Source organism: Aptenodytes patagonicus, chromosome Z (genome assembly GCF_965638725.1).
Source record: "Aptenodytes patagonicus chromosome Z, bAptPat1.pri.cur, whole genome shotgun sequence".
Classification (NCBI taxonomy): Eukaryota; Metazoa; Chordata; class Aves; order Sphenisciformes; family Spheniscidae; genus Aptenodytes; species Aptenodytes patagonicus.
Genome location: NC_134982.1, coordinates 84,669,699 through 84,687,023, shown reverse-complemented (window position 1 = coordinate 84,687,023; position 17,325 = coordinate 84,669,699). Strand labels below are relative to the sequence as shown.

The following is a 17,325-nucleotide window of genomic DNA, read 5'->3' as shown; positions in this document are numbered from 1 at the left end:
TGCAAAAATACATCACAAGAAACTACCTTTCCCTCTTTGGAGGCTCTGCACCATTTCGAGTTTTATAGGTCAAGATGAACAATTTCAGCATTTTTAACAGCTTCGAGTTTAATGTGCTCATAGTTAGAAGCAATGCTTAACCAGATCTCTTCATTCACCTCAAATACAGCTTCTGAACAGATGTAAAAGTCCCACCTACAGTGCACTACGAGTCTCATGAAAGGAATTAAGGTTTGGATAGGTGGGTATCAAATAAACAACCTGCCTAGCTGTTCGTAAATCTACAGTCACCTCAGTGGCTGTGACTTACCAAATGTGTGCATTCAAAACCATAACTCACTACCACTTAGATGTACATCCTCCATCATTGCCCAAGACAAGATCCCTATCATTTCTAGTCAGTCACCTCTGCTTGCTTGCCTAGTGCTACCTAGGAACACTTTTGAATTTCTAACGTTAACTTTGCAAATCTTTAAATGCTCTCAATCCACTGTTTTCACAGTGTTTTGAGCAAACATAATTAAATGACATTCTGAATCACAGCTAGCGCCCTGACAATACAATAGCTATCATGAGATGCATTAAAAGAGAAAACACAAGTAGCCTTGCAACACAATGTTATGGAGTGATTCAACTATAAAATGTCTTACCAACTACAGATCCCAATTTAGGCGGTTGTTTCCATGACCACCCATTTAACTGCTGTAACAAACTTGTAAACTTGTTACCTGAATTGCGACCTTTATTTTGCTTCTAAGAGAATCCCAGTAATAGGCTTCCATGTTTCACAAACCAGTCAGAAACTGTGCAAGAAAATACTCCCATCCGCCAGTTTAAATCAAAAGCAGCAGGTTCGAAACTCCAACCCTATGTATCACAATCTTAATTACAGCAAACAGACAGAACACAGACACAACAACATCACAAACAGCTTATATATAAACACAAGCAACACACAGCTGCGTAGGAGAATGGTCCCGACACTACAGCCACAAGCCAGGTCATGAACCTCGTGAAATGAGTTGCACTGCAGTTAGAGCTCTTACTTCTGTCCTGCAAACATGAGCCCCTTAATTTTCCTCCGCTCCACGGAGGATGCTGAGTACCAGACACCCAGTCACTCTGGCCTCATTAGGCCCAGCCAGCACTTTCTACTGAGTGGGAATGCAGCTACGCTGCATCCCTTCAGCAAGCTCACGGTACAGTAACAGGACTTTTGGCCCCCAACGTGGACACACCACAAGGTCCGTGCAAGGCACAGGCTGTTCACAAAGAGGTAGCAGATGGTGAATTTACCATCTGGAAGGAGGCAGCTGCTATTGTGTGTGGAAGCATGTCACATTGTTCAACCAAATCCTTTTATTTACATATTTCCTTTTTACATGTGGGACAAGCAAGTATTATGAAGCTTTGTTGTTCCACTAAAGGATTCTGTTGTTACAGTACGCTGCAATTTTTACTTAGGTACACAGTAGGTTGGGGAGGAGAAAGTGCTGAAGGGGAGTAAAAGTGTTTTTCAGCAACTTAGTACAAATGTAGATGTTGGTAATAGCTGCAGACCTCTCTATTTCCGTCTAGAAAAAAAAGTTACGGTGCACAGGAAAAACAGTCATCAAATGCCATATACACTTCAGTCAAAGCTCTCCTTAGCCACACCTTGCTGCTTCAACAAAACCTGTAAGAATGGAGAACTTCTGGGAGTCATGGCCAGAGCTCCCCTCCTATCAATTCAGCCACTGCCTTAGTACCTTTCACACATTACAGATACTTGTTATCACCTCCTAAGATTATGTGAGCTCTGTTCCCATTAGAAGCAAAAGAGAGCAAAGATGATTACCTCGAACCGGGAAAATCCTCAATTTCAAATGGCACACAGAAATCTCAAGTATGGTCTCATGAAGACAGAGGAGAAAGAAAAAAAAAGCACAACAAAAAATCCTGTTATTTGTTTCTTCTTACCCCATTAACACCAACCATCCCCTCTCAAGCTTTCCATCTGAAGACTTGATGCTCCTATTCACTCAAGTTTCATTTCAGTCTTACAATTTCTCTCAGCCTAAAATGCCTTCTTAGTTTACCATTTTATCCAGACTCCGCCTTTTAACACTTTATCCCCCATCTCTGTCAGATTTGTAAGGCCGCATTACTTCCTTTATGTACATTATTTGTAGAGATTAAGGTAAGTTTCACTCAGACTTTACTAAATTCACGTCCTCCTTCTGTCTTGTTAGTTACTATTCATTAGTCACCAATTTTTGACCAAGCCTTTACAGTTCTCCACATCACAAAGAACTTCCTGCCAGAAAAAGCCCCGCAAATATGTATCGACTACTACACTGGATGCACCTTTAAGATAATGAAACAAGAGATGAAACGAACTTGAAGCCCAGTAAGTGTTCCTTGTCCAGTATGCGTGAAACTGAGTGTTACATGCTCTTCTAAGAAAGGGAGCGAGGGGTTTTTATCCCTTTTGTATCCCTATGCATTTTTCTAAGACGCAGTACAATGCATGTAAGCATACCCATGTAAGCCTAATGAAGAGTAATTCTGCTTTTCTCCTTTGACTGTTCCAAAACCCCTTAGAAACAGCATGTGGAAAACTGAACCATGCTGCACTTCAGGACTAGGAACCAGCCAACTAACATGGAAAGTCACTACTTTAGGCAGTCCTCGGTACACCAGCTGTGCCAACCTGTTAACCGTGGGACTTGCACACACCTCCAAAAGAAGCCGTCAAAACACTTTCAAGCAGAGTTTAGATCAACTCTGGGCTAGAACAAAACAGATCAACCAAAAACCTCAGTGCATCTTAGCAAAAAGACTATGCAAAGATGAAAGAGCAAGATAAGCATACAGTCAAAAAGGAATACATTTAAGTAACTTCACTAAGGAAAGAAAGGTTCTGAAAGTTCCAACTGCTGTAACAAACAATGCTATCAGCTTTACAAGAGACAGAGATGTGACAACAGCATAATAGCCAACAAAGCCAAAAGATTTCTTCCAATCCTACCTGATATATACTTACTGAAAAGAAGACTGATTGCCTATCTCATTTTTGCAAGAGCCACCAATAAGCAGGTGAAATATAGCTAACCTGGCTGAAAAACAGCTCTTGGAACAGCCTGCATTTTCTTACTGAAGGATCAGCTTAGAGAGTGAATTCTGGAACTCTAAGTTTTTAGCAAGAAGCTTCTCATTTTTACATGCTTCCTACTTGTGCCCTCAGGTCAAAAATATTCCTTTTTCTGTTTGAACTAAGAGTAACTACTACAGAAACAATGTTAATACTGCCACACAAATGAGCAGATACTCTTTAGCAATAATTAAGGAGTTTCTGAGATACTGTTCAAGTTGTCTGCCATTAACTTCATTAAATGTACCAGAGGCTCCTTCACCTTCCTCCTCCTCCTCGCACCTCACCCTCTCTAAGCAAGCACAGGTTTTTGTTTTGTGCTCCACTCTCACCTCCTCTTGCAAGCTGGAATGCCTCTCTAGAGAGGTGCATCACACCTATGGATAGATAACTGCTTCTATAACGAGGAAACCCTGACAGTTATACAGTAGACATCAAAGATAGGTACAATGCCTGAATTAAAACATGGCCAATGCTTCCCACATGCACTAGGAACAACAGTGGGGGAATATAACCTAGAGAGTACAATCCATACACAACAAATCCAACACCGTGACATAAAAGAACTGTGTGTACAACTAAGAAAAGAAAAAAAACCAACCTGTTTCTAGACTTGAATATGGAACGAGATGATTACTACAGAGGCTTGGTAACATTTTGCTTTTGGAGGAATAAAGACATTTTTCTAGCATCCCTTTTATTGCCAAGGAGTGGAAAGAACAAAAAAAATCTCTCCACGGATGCTTAGAAAGCACAAAAATCTATGCAAGAAAAAAATCTGGGGAAAAGGTATGGATTGAACAAGTATAATGCAAGCAATTCCTTAATATTCTGGATTAAGCAAGTATCCACGCTTGAATCTTGTAACGTCTCCAGTGTTACTCTACTAACAGTTGGCAACAGAAAAAAGGAATTGATTGATTTATGGTTAATCTTAAATTTTATCTATAGAAAAAGATGATGCAATTCACCTATAAAATAACCATACAAAACCCAATGAGTAAGCCACCGACAGAATATCCTTTTGTGCGTGTCCTAGATATGGGTGAACATTTGCATACATACGCATAATTTTACAGAAAGCAAGAGGTGGACTTAAAATAATAACAATAAAAAAGAGCCAAAATTTTAGAAAAGCTTCTTACACAAATCTACACAGAATTACCATGTTATTCCTGAGCTGATTATCAAAGGTTGGCTAAACCCAGATGGTTTCTGGAAACTACTCTGGAAAAGAAAGCAGTGCACTCTGCAAGGGGAAGTTCATAGAGAAACCCTTGTCCAAATACCTGTAAGTAGCTATTAATAAGAAAATCATATACCCAGCCCTACTGAGCCAAAGACAGTAATCCTTAACAGAAAACTGTAACGTTTTAAATATTACCGTGTAGTTAACATACTCAACTTCTTCAAATATAATTACATACAGCTAACATCTCAACACTAACATTAACTGAACAAACCGGCACGATACAGCCTGGATGGGTGGTCTGCAAGATGGGTAGGAAATTGGCTCACGGGCCACATTCAGAGTGTGGTGATCAGTGGTTTGTACTCTGGCTGGCACCCTGTCACAAGTGGGGTCCCCCAGGGATCGATACTGGGCCCCACGCTGTTCATCATCTTCATAAATGAGATGGATGATGGGATTGAAAGCACCCTCACCAAGTTTGTTGATGACACCAGATTGGGTGGTGAGGTAGACATGTCAGAAAGGAGAGCCATCTTACAGAGAGACCTGGGCAGGCTGGAAGAGTGGGCTAGCCAGAACAGCATGAAGTTTAAGAAAGGCAAGTGCAAGGTCCTGCACCTGGGATGACACAACCAAAGAGCCCAGTACGGTCTGGGATCCGTGTGGCTGGGGAGCAGCCTCGCTGAGAGGGACCTGGGGGTCCTGGTGGACGACAAGATGAACCTGAGTCAGCAGCGTGCCACTACAGCAACAAAGGCAGATCAGATCTTGGGCTGCATCCACAGGGGCATTGCTAGCAGAGATAAGAGACGTGATCATCCCACTCTACCCAGCGCTTGTCAGGCTGCACGTGGAGTACTGCGTCCAGTTCTGGTCCCCGCAATTCAAGAAAGGTGTGGACAGACTGGAGAGGATCCAAAGGAGCGCCATGAGATGATCAACGGTATGGAGAACCTGCCCCATGAGGAAATACTGAAGGAGTTAGGTCTCTTCTCCCTGGAGAAGAGAAGGATCAGGAGGACCTCACCACAGTATTCCAGTACTTTTTTTTTTTTTTTTTTTTTTTTTTTTTTTTTACAGTGACAACAATCATTTCCTGGAACAAACTACCCAGGGATGTGGTAGAGCCCCCATCACCGGAGGTTTTCAAGATGTGGTTGGACAGCGTGCTAAATAATCTCAGCTATGCTCCCTTTCCCACAAAAGGCTGGGCCAGATGATCTTCCAAGGTCCCTCCCAACCTGGGCTGTTTTACAGTTCTATGATTCTATACATTCCAGCGCTGATGAAACTGTATACTTACAAATCCCAATTAGCACTTGAGAATGAACAACTATTACTATTTCAATTTAACAAAAAAGGAAACCCTAACGACAAAAAAAATTGATTTGGTATGAAGCTGGCCTGAGAAGCAGCTGAAAATACTGAAATTTGAAGATGAAAATGATTTTTTTAGGGCCTGATCATCACAAGAATCAGACTGCTAACTTACCAGAACGCTGACTGGGTACACTGAGTGTCCTGGCAACCTTGATACTCCTTCTCTGAAATATGACTGGAGCTTTGAAGTTAATTTAGCAACATCGGTTTGTATAAATGAATTTGTACACATTTATAACTGTAATAACCAAGGCACACATTCCTAGCAAATTTATTAAATATTTAAGCAGCACTTTTAGCTACTTTACAAAGATTTGTTTTTTTAAAAAAGCAAATTCTTGAGCTTTTACAGCAGAAATTAGGAGATCTACCTACATAGAAAATAATGAAGTATTCTATTTACCCACCTAAGGATTTCTTGTACTTTCCTTTAAAGTCTTCACTATTAGCTACTGCCACTGACGTGATTCCTTCATACTTCAAGTAACAATTTTCAGCAAATAGGTCCTGTAACACTGATCCTCAACTATAAACAGTATATTTATACATATACAGAATTACTTAACTTGGAAGTGACTGCTGGGGATCTAGTCCAACCCCCCCCCCCCCCAAGCAGCATCAGCTACAGCAGGTTGCTCAGGGCTGTGTTCAGTCGGGTAATGAACATCTCCAACGATGGAGACTCCACAACCTCTCTGGGCAACCTCTGCCACTGTTTGACCACCCCTACGACAAAAAGCGGCGCTTTTTTGTATTCAGATGGAACTTCAAGTTTTTTTAATTTGTTTCCATTGCCTCTTGCCCTTTCACTGGGCAGCACTGAGGAGTCTGGCTCCCTCATCTTCATTCCCTCCCATCAGGTATTTATATGCATGGATAAGACCCACCTGAGCCTCCTCTTCTCCAGGCTGAGCAGTCCCAGCTCTCTCAGCCTCTCCCTGTCTGACAGATGATCCAGTCCCTTCATCATCTTGGTGGCCTTGCACTGGACCTGCTTCCGTAAGTCCATGTCCCTCTTCTTCTGGGGAGCCCAGCACTAGGCACAGCACCCCAGATGTGTCTCACCAGTGCTGAGCAAAGGGGAAGGATCACCTCCCTCTTGCTGCTGGCGAAGTTCCTCCCAGTGCAGCCCAAGATACTGTTAGCCTTCTCTGCCATGAGGGTGCATTGCTGGCTCTGTCCACCAGGACGCCCACGTCCTTCTCTGTAGAGCTGCTTTCCAGCTGGTCAGCCCCCAGCATGTGCTTGGGGTTATTCCTCCCCAGTGCCAGAGCTTTGCATTTCTTTCGTTGAACTTCACAGGGATCCCTCATGGCCCAATCCTCCAGCCTGCCCAGGTCACTCCGGATGGCAGCACACCCACCTGGTGTTTGAGCCACTCTAAGTTCTGCATCGCCTGCGAACTTGCTAAGGGTGCACTCTGTCCCAGCATCCAGGTCATTAATCAAAATGTTAAACAGTATTGGCCCCTGGGTACACCCCGGGGAACACCACCAGTGACTTCCCCTCCACCTGGACTTTGTGCCGCTGACCACCAGCCTCTGGGCCCAGCCGTTCAGCCGGTTTTCAATCCACCTCACTGTCCATTTATCTAACCTGTACACCGTCAGCTTGTCTATGAGGTGTCAAAAGCCTTACTAAAGCTGAGGTAAACTCTCCCCCCTTCTACCCGAGCCAATGACCTCATTGTAGAAGGCTGTTAGGTTGGTTAAGCGTGATTTCCCCCTCATAAATCCAGGCTAACTACTCCTCATCACCTTCAACGCAAAACATAACTTAAAGATAGACTCATGTAAGAACGGAAACTTTTTTCTGCTCCAGAGTGATAAAGCAGATATTTTATAGAAAAATAAAAAATATTAAAGACTGCCTGAAGTCTTTATATAGTATACAAAAGTATATGAAACAGGACAAGTATATAAGACTTGTCAAGCACTGGTAAGATTTTATTGGTGCGGACCATACTCTGGAGGCACACAGAATCGTTTCACTGCCATACTTCTGTGCAGCACAAAGACGATGTTAAAACAAGATGCCTCCTCCTTCTCCCTCCTACTGTGCCTACCGGTGAGACAAATACCAAGATTTTTTGGTTTTGTTCAAGGAGAAAGGAAGATATGTGGGAAACTGGAAAACTACTACGGGAGTCCTAAGAATTTATGGCTGAAACAACAGATGGGGTCCTACACTGAAGAGACCCATGCCCCCACTGGTAAAATTTGTGTTCCTCCCCACTCCCAAGCCATAAAACATTAAGACAAGAAAAGGTGAAGAAATATGGCACAATATTGTGCTTCTCAATAGGGTAGGCCAGTAGACAAAGTGCGTTAAGTCCCACACTGAAGTTCTGGGAGTCAATATACAACACAAAATAAAAACTAGACAAAGTGCAGGTCAAGAGACTCTATTCACTGTTTAAACAAAATGACATCATCTGACATTAACTAGAAATATTGACTAAACTACTGAAAAAACCTCCTCAAACTTTTTCCAGCATCAAATACTGTTCTACTTCTGGTTTTCTTCACCTGAAGCTTTCATTTATATACGTACCTAACATACTCAGCTTACTGACTGCTTCACTTCCTATATATGGTTAGGTACGATTTTGCTCTGCTGCTTTTAACCATTCATTTAAGACAGCACTTCTAACACCACACATTCAGCCAGAACTAAAACCAGACTTATATTCAGGTCTATTTATTAAGGTTTTATTTTTTTAGATTTGGCTGTCTATTTAAGCCAAATCAGTACACTACCCATCAACTTTAGAAAAGGTGTTTCCCTTCAGTAGAGAACAGGAATTAATAAAGAAATTCATTACCTAAAAAAGAAAAGTTTACCTGCTAACCACATTAACTGCTAAACAGGAAAGAAACCTCATACACTAAAATCAAGTTACATCACATTTCATTTTTTATTGTTTATACACAACTTAACTGAACATGCCAATACTATTTCCCCTCAGTTTTCAGATTCATTCATCAGTATGGAAAAGGGCCTTCAATCATTATTCAGAAAAAAATTCCTTTTCATGAGTTACTGAAATAAACAAATGCTGCAGAACTCTGGACTTGCCACCTTTGACAATCATGTGAAGAAACCAGAACTTCACACTATGTTCAGGCAGAAAAATGTTCTACTTTCATGCAATCCATGCTTATTTGATATTGCTCTATCCATCTCCCTATCTTCAGCTCTTTTTCTCACTATGATGTTGCCTCAACAGGCACCAACAGTGACTGTAGGAATACATCTGCTTTGGGTAAGATTTGTTTTAACCAGACGGTATTTTGACAGCCTATTTCATTTTGTATGGTTGATAGCTTTCAATTTCAACTCATTTCCATTTCAAACCGATAACCACTGCTCAAAAAACAGCGTACGAAAATGTCAGTTTTGCTGGAATACACTGGAACTGCTTCTGCCACCTTAATGCAACACTAGGATCTAAACTAATTTTGTCAACTAAGATTTTTGATCAAATACACAAGTAACTGAACTATTCCACATACCATTGGTTTACAACCAAATAAAACAGCATTCATTCATTAAATCTGAAAGCATTTCCTTACACTATTACAGCCTCTGCCAGTGAGCTTTGCAAATGGGGTAGAAAGCGCGGAAAAAAATGACCAAAACAAACACAGAGTTGCCCACTTTATTCCCTAGCATCCTGTGCCTCCCACCTAGAATTAAGCTACAGTATAAACATGCTACTGCTGTGCTCCAGAAAAATGAAAAACCACACACACACTGAACAGACAAGCCTTAAGTCAGTTTCACTCAGGATCAAAGAAGATAAAAATCAACCCTACTTGGGGATTTTGAGTTTGTGAATAAAGAGAACCTGTTACATGCTGACAATCTCCACCCACCGCTAGAAAATTAAAGAAAACACACTAATAGAAGACATATTCCCCTTTTCCTTAGGTATGTGGAAAAGAGAAGAGGAAATTAAGTGTATTAGGTGCTTGCTAGTGAAGACGAACACATCCTGACTGCTCTGAACAAACTATATTTACAGCATCCTGATGGGAAGTGCAGAACTTGCATCTGCTTGACTTCCCATCCCTTCAGGTTAGTTACTGTGAAAGCCAGACTGTCAACTATACGGTATTGAAAAACTTATTCATATTGAAAAAAAACATTCAGTTTGTGACACCTTTATGGCCTAACACTTGCAAACTGGGAACTCACTCAGATTTTGGTTGTTGTGTGTGGTTGGTTTTGGGTTTTTTGTTGTGTTTTTTCTTTTAAAAAACAAGTTAGGAGATGAGAAAGGGATAAAATTGTGTCTAAGTTTATACAGAAAGCTTAATTTCATTTCATACTTAAAAGTCTAATAATCTAAGATCGGAGTATGAACTTCGAAACATCAAGCAGCAACTTTTACCAGATATTTTTGTTTGGAGTCAGTAACCAACCACTCAGTAAGTCCTGAAATGCAATGCATGTCCATGGGAAGGCAAAGCAGCCTAGTGAGTCGTTACTGTTACGAAAGAAATTAACGCCTTTTCATTCTTATACAGGAGAATAGTAATTTTTGTATCACATAAACCGAGGCCAGGAGTGAAGAGCACTCTCAATTTTCTGATACACACATAATATATTGTAAGCAATTAAGACAAAGAAACAAAACCATTTGACAGAATTGTGGAATTATCCATCAAGCCAACCCTGCATGCCTCCTATAAAAACTGAATGAATTAGGAGGAAGTGGGAAAGGGTGGAGCTGGCAGTCATATTTAAACAAGTGGAACAGCAGTTTTGTAATCACATTCAACTGGAGAAATTTAATCCAGGTTTAAATCGCAAGATCAATTACTGCTTTTAAAGACTTATATTGGACCTTTCCTTATACAAGATGAAAGATAATATTGATCTTTGTTTTTTGGTAGTAAATTGAGAGTTCAACGCTGCAGAAGCAGATGGTATAACTACAAAGAAAGAGCACTTCCAAAATAAAACAGCAGGAATGAAAGGATACGATTTACTATCGACATATGGCCAATTTAAATGACTTAACTGAGAATGGTAAAAACTGATGCTGTACAAAATAAGCAAGAGATGAATGAAAGGGAAAAAGGCTTCTAATTATTTTAATCGGATAACTTAATTTTTTTTATGGAAAAGTCACACACCACAGATAAAATGACAAAGAAAAAGGTTAAGTATATGGAGGTATGAACTTCTGAATCAATTTTTTAAATGTATTTTATTTCTTGGATGTTTCTGTATTAAAGAATCTTCAAGAGAAGAACGTTTAACTACAGAGCTATGCTCTGGTCCTGCAAAAACTTCAGTGTCCCCTTTGTCTGAATAAGGTAAGTAGCCTTGTCAACCAAAACAAAATGAGGGCCTCTGCAGTCTTCCCCTAGCATGTACTCCTTGTCAGTAATCTAACATCCTCTTTCATGAAAGTTAACCATCACGCTTGCACATGACTTACAAGACAATATTCTGACTGCAAAATCCACTCAGAACTGTAGATGTGGTAACAATTATTTAGTATCAAAGGTGATTATTCATAAATAATTACCCCACTTTCTAAAAATATTTCAAAAAAGCTTGCTTTTTGGCTTTTTCCTCTGTTCTCTGAGGAACTTAGCCAGGTCTAACAGAAGAAGCAGTCTGATCTTACAGAGCGAAAACCAGAAGAGCAGAATTCTGTATCTTGCCGGCTTGATGCACAATACTGAAGAAGTAACTTTGCTTTTATGTGATTCTATTTCCCTCCTTATCCTTTGCCAAATCTGCCTAATCCCATCTCTAGCTCGTTAGGGAATTCTACAAGTTTAAAACTGCTCAAACACTGTCTTCACAAAACAAGGCCTTAATGTTTACACACTTCAACAAGAAGTCCAGAAATTGAAAGAATAAAGGATTACTAGGAAGCCTGTCAAGGTTAGAGAGATTAACTTAAAAGAAATCCTATAATGTTATAACTGCAACGGCTCCTGAAATCTTGGAAGCACGTGAAATAGTGCAGAAGTTAACTCCCTGACAGTGGCGTTATGAGAGAACTTAAAACAGAACCCAAATTCAGATGGGTTTTCAGATTAACTTTCTGACCTATATCTTGAATACATCTGCCACCCTGTACCTCAAAACCCTAAATTATCGACTATACTCACTGTAAGTTCAGGAACGACGTATTTCTAGATGCTGATGAAAGCAATTTAAGCCTTTGAAGCAATTTCATTTTGGGGAGAATACAGTACCTGCTCCAGGGCTATTTTCTGTTCTCATACAAGCCTTGCAAGCGCTTTATGTAAACCTGCAAACTTTCTACAGTTAAATCCAAAGGTTGTGTTTAGAGTACTTACTAATTACACGAACTCTATATAACATTATCTGATCTTCTATTTTACACAATATAAACACAGAACCGGTCTGCCTCTAGTGAAAGATTCTTTCTCTTACCAGCACTGCAGGAATCCCGATTAACCTAATGGATGGATAAGTATAATAAAACCTAACTGCAGGTTTACTGTTTCTTTTTTTTTTCCACTGCCTCCTCTCTCCAAACACAACCTAATTAAAAACAACTTTGTTTTAAATTGGTTAAGCAGCAAAGCAGTTAGACATTATTTATAAAAATAGCCTCTCTGCTAAGACTTTAAAAAACAGAATTAACTACAATTCATTTTAAATCCACGGTTCAAGACTGCCTGAATTTAAAAAAAGACCGAACACGTGCGCATTGCTTTAGCTATGTTTGTATATGAAATGAGAAAGTTAAATATTACTTTTTTTTTAGTAGAAAGCAATGCAATACAAAATGATGACACGGTATATGAATTATTTTACGCCACGGACAGCATTTTTGTTAGCTTTTATTTAAAAAAAAAATAAATAAATTAAGTTTATGGCTCTTCTGAGAAAGACCACGGCGCTAGCGGAGGTTGGAAAAGTCTCCCCAACAGGTAGTTAAACCACAACCGGAATAGCTCACTCTTCCTGGCAGCCCGCAGTATCGCTATGAAAACTTGCAAAAAACGAACTCGTCTCGAGCAGAGCGCCTTTTTTCCAGGGGCTGACCCCAGTTATTACCGGAGTACCACCTTTCAAGCAAAGGGGAGCTTCGCGTCCCTGCTGCCGCCGCTCACCCTCCACCCGCCCACCCCACAAGGCCGGGCTGCCAAGCGGCGGGCGGAGGAGGGCTGCCCCCTCCGCCGAGCAGCCGCCGGGCCGGGCGGCGGGTCTGCCCGCAGCGGGACTCCCGTCCCCGGGCACTGTCCCGGCGGAGCAGCCTTCCTGCTGCGGCGGAACCGGGGGGGGCGGGGAAGGGGGGGGGGGGGGGGGGCGCCGCAAAACTTCTGCGGGACTTCCACGGGAGTTCGACACACACTTTCCAGCGGGCGAAGGCGGGGGCCCGGCGCCGCGGCCCCCGCTCCTCGGCGGCGGGGGGGGGGGGGGGGGGGACGGAGCGGGGGGGGGACACACACAGCGGCCGGGCGTGGCGGGCCCCGGCGGGGCGGCGGCTACTCACTGGTTGGTGGGGGGCGCGTTGAGCGGGATGGCCACCTCCTCCTCTTCGTACTCCGGCCCGTCCAGCGAGTCGCCTTCGTCCACAGTCCCCAGTCCCCCGGCCAAGGGGGGCGGCGGCGGCGGCGGCAGCGGGGGGAAGGCGGCGGCCGCCTCCGGTCCCTGCCCCGGGCCGGCCGCTGTGGCGGCGCCGCCGGCCGCCGGAGGGGCAGGCCCCGCGCCCAGCTCCAGGAGCCCCAGTACCGAGCACAAAGCCGGGCCACCCGGGGGGCCGGCGCCCGGGCTGCTGCCGCCGCCGGCGGAGCCGGAGCCGGCCGGGAAGGGGCCCTGCGGCCCCGGCCCCTTGCCTCGGCACACGGCGGGGTAGCGCCCCGGCTCCGCGCCGGCGGCGGCTCCCGCCGTCCCGGCTAAGGTAACCGAGCCGCCCTCCTCACCCCCGGCCTCGGCCGCCATCATGTTGAGCCTCGCCCCCCCCCTCCGCCCCCCCTCCGCCGGCCGCCGCACGCCGGGGAGGTGGCGACAAAGGGGCCCCGGCCCCCCCGCCCCGCCCCGGCGGGGAGCGGAGCCGGGACGAGGGCAAAACTTCCCCGGCGAAGACGGGCTGGGAACAATACCCGGCTGGGCGGGGGCTGGGCGCGCAGGGCAGCTCCGCAGGACCCCGGCGCGGCTGCCTCGGCCCCCGGCGGCCGCCAGGGGAGCGGCTCCCGCCGCCCCGCGCTCTCACCCCGCCTCCCGCCGGCCGGCCGGGGAGCGCGCGGGAGCGAGACGGGCCGGGCCGCGCCGCACTGCGCCTGCGCGCCACCGCCCCCCCCCCCCCTTCCCCCCCCCTCGCACAGGCACGGGCGGGCACACACGCGTGCGCGGGTGGGCAGCTGGGAGGGGGCGGGGGCGGCTCCGCAGGGGGTGCGGGGGGACCCCGGGGCGGGGAACCCCCCCCCTCCCCCTCCCGCTCCCCCTCCGGGAGGAGAAAAGAAAGGAAAAGGGCCGAACGGCGCGGGCGGCAGGTGCGGCGCGGGCGGGGGGCCCGGGAGGGCCGGCCCGGCCCGGCCCGGCCGTGAGGAGGGGCTGCGCGGGGGCGGCGTAGCGCGCCCCGGCCGTTAGGGGCGGCGGGGGGCTGAGGCGGCGGGTGGGTGGGTGAGTGCCCTTTGGCGGTGCCGCGGCCGTCGTTCAGCCGGTGGTGCGCTCCCAGGCGCCGGTGGGGCCTTCCCGGAGGGAGGCGTTCGGGGCGAGGCGTTGCTCTGGCGGGGTTTGGTCGGGGGGAGCTGCGGGCCGCGCTCGGGTCCGGCCGCCTCGGCGCGGTGGAGGCGGTTCCGTTCGTCCCGCGACCCGACCACCCCGGCCTAGGGGCAGAAGCCCGCAGGGTGTGGAGAGGTCCGCCGTCGGTTCATCGCCTCTGGGCCTGGCTGCCTTCATACCGGCTGGCCAAGCTGTTCACTGGGGTTGGTTTTCTCAGAGAAACCGACTTGCAAAGGACCCTTTCCTTTGCGTATTATTGCAAAGACCTGGTATTCTAGCCATAAGAATAAAAAAAAATGCATCCTAGAGTCTACAAGATACTGTTTGTCTTGTAATACGAGTTGCGACTCCATTCCTAGTAAAAAGGTATTTACTCTGCACTTTCCTGAAATTGTACTTTTTTTTTTTCTTGTTACTCAAGCCTGCAAACTCTCACACCCCCAAGTCTATCTTCATCATTAATAATTCTGCCAACTTAAGTGGGTTTTCTCGGCACATCAGGTTCACCTCACACCTAAGTAGCTTCTGTGATTAAGAAGACATCGTGTGACAAACATGACCAGGCAATATGACAAGTAGATATCTTTTGATCCCCCCCCCCCCCCCCCCCCCCGGTGTTAAAAGAGCTGACAAATAACAGCACGTTGACACTTGTATGTCTCTCAAGAGTTCTCAGAAGGCATCTAAACATTCAGGTTTTCAAAGCTTTGCATTACCCAAAAGTATTAAGTGAATTTTTCCTGAGGCCACTAAAACAAACTACTACTCCCACTTTCACAGCTCTCCAGCCAACCTCTTTTTATCTGCTGAAATGAAGTTTCATATCTTGCCTTCTAAAGGCAAAATTTGCTTCTCGTTGCACCACTGAGATCGATGGAATTACGCTGGGTTTGTGCCCAGTGTCACTGAAAGGAGAAGCTGGCTCTAGCCTTCGGTTTACAGCACCGTAACACATTCATACCCTGCCGCTTTTCTGGTTAAGAAATTGCAGTTCCAAGGGCCGTCTCTTACAACTTTGATTTTGCATTACCATGTTTCGGTATTATAAATGTAATTTCAAACAATGTCGTAGCCTGCTGTCTGTGTGGGTTTCTATTTACTGCTGTTTGCTTTCCCTGACAGATTTATAAATAAAATGATTTTGACACAGCCTTGTTGCTGTTGCAGAAGTGATATGCCTAAATATAGAAATGCGGTGTAAATATTTATAAGATTCCCTTTATGAGGCAGGCTTTTCTAAGTGCCTCCCAGGGCAGGAGTATGTGTATGGGGGTGTGGGGACTGGAACGACAGCTGTGCTAAGAGTTCCCTGCAGGAGCGGGTAATGGGGCTGCGGCACTCCAGGAGATTTATTTTGGGGAGAGCAGTTTTAAATTCGGCAAGGACTCCACAGAAAGAGAGCTTCTAGTAAGATTAGCCGAGTTCTTGCATCGCTGCCCCTGACACACCGTTTCCCTTCACTTTGCAGGCAAAGCTGTCTGTCCCAGGTCGCTCGGCGCTGCAGATAACGCGCATCGCCCTGCATTTCCTCTTTCTTAAGGCTTGCAAGTTGACTCCCGTTATACAAGCCGTCGTGGGGCTTTGTTTGCATGAATGTATTTGGATGAAGGAACAAGTGTAACAATATTTTTCTTGATGCTTTTGTGCATTTGCAAATACGTCTTCTTCTGAAATGGCTGGTATAAATGATGCTGGGATAGGTAGTCCTTCATCCCTGCTGTGCGGATGGTGTCAGGCTAGATTCTCCGAAAAGTCTACTTGCATCTTTCCTAGAGTCAGTTTGCAGGATGGCGAATCTGGGAACGTACACGATTTTCTTCTCTGCTGGCTCTTGGGTCTGGTATCCCTTACCCTTGGTCTAGTATTGAAATGTCAGAGCACAGGTAGATGACGATTTTTCTGACCTAATTTAAAGAGCAGCCTGTAGAAAGGTCAAAACTGATGCCTGACACATAAAAGTACATTGTTGCATGTTTGTTAATGCTGCCATTAAAACTACCTGTTCGTTTGTTGATTTATGGCAAATAAAATTCTTAGCACGGGATTCTGCTTGTGGAGCACTAACACAGTCTGTGCCCGTGCTTGTAAATAAAACTGAGTGTTCCCGGGCGCTTGAATACGATTGTCTGCAGAGCCCAGGGCGTAGCGACCTTTCCTGCTGTGCCTCCGAGCATGCCACCAGCTCGGTGCTGCTCGGCGGCGGAGGTACAGCAGGCACCCTTCCCAGCTGGCGGTCCCTGTGCAGCCGCCCTGCTGTGGAGACCAAGAGAGCTCCCGTGTGGAGTCGCATGCCGCTCTGTGCCAGCTGGCTTGATTGAGAGCCCGTGCACGTTCACAAGGACGCTCAGTTCACTAGTGTGGAGTAGATGCGGCCATAAATGCCGTTATTTTATTAATAGTGACGGGTGTTCACAGTCCTCCGTAGATCCAGTTCACACCGCAAAGATTTTGGGATCCGAAGCTATGTCTTCCAGTGTAACGGCGGGTGAATTACAGTGGCGCTGAGGCCTACATTACTAAATCGGAGACCCTGGTTTGTAAAGATACTTGTGCCGTACCACTCGTACACAGTTGGGACTGATACGATAATATGTACCGTAGGAATGGTGACAGCGGTGAGATGTTCCAGGCACCTGAATACGTGATTAACAACTCAAGAGTTTTCAGGCTGGGTTTGTCACTGATTTGCATGGCCTTGGGCAAGTCATTTGAACAAGGTTACACTTTCTCCATCAGTAAAGTGGGAAGCTATTTCACAGATGTGTCAGAGGATTAATTAGGTTTTTTACAACATTTGCAAACTGTTAAACTTTAATGCTCCGTAGGATGAAAAGCCATGTAAAGCGAACGGCCCAGTATTTCAGTTATTTATAGAGAAGGTCTTGCTTGGATC

The 17,325-nt window shown here is 45.4% G+C and overlaps 1 protein-coding gene across 1 annotated transcript in view; it reads right to left on the bottom strand.

Annotated features, from left to right (window-relative positions):
• RASA1 (RAS p21 protein activator 1) overlaps positions 1-13,652 on the bottom strand; it is a 69,019-nt gene extending 55,367 nt beyond the window's left edge. The window contains exon 1 of the mRNA XM_076363054.1: positions 13,201-13,652. Coding sequence (XP_076219169.1) covers positions 13,201-13,652 — 452 coding nt within the window. The remainder of the gene's footprint in view (positions 1-13,200) is intronic.
• Positions 13,653-17,325: the final 3,673 nt, after the last annotated feature.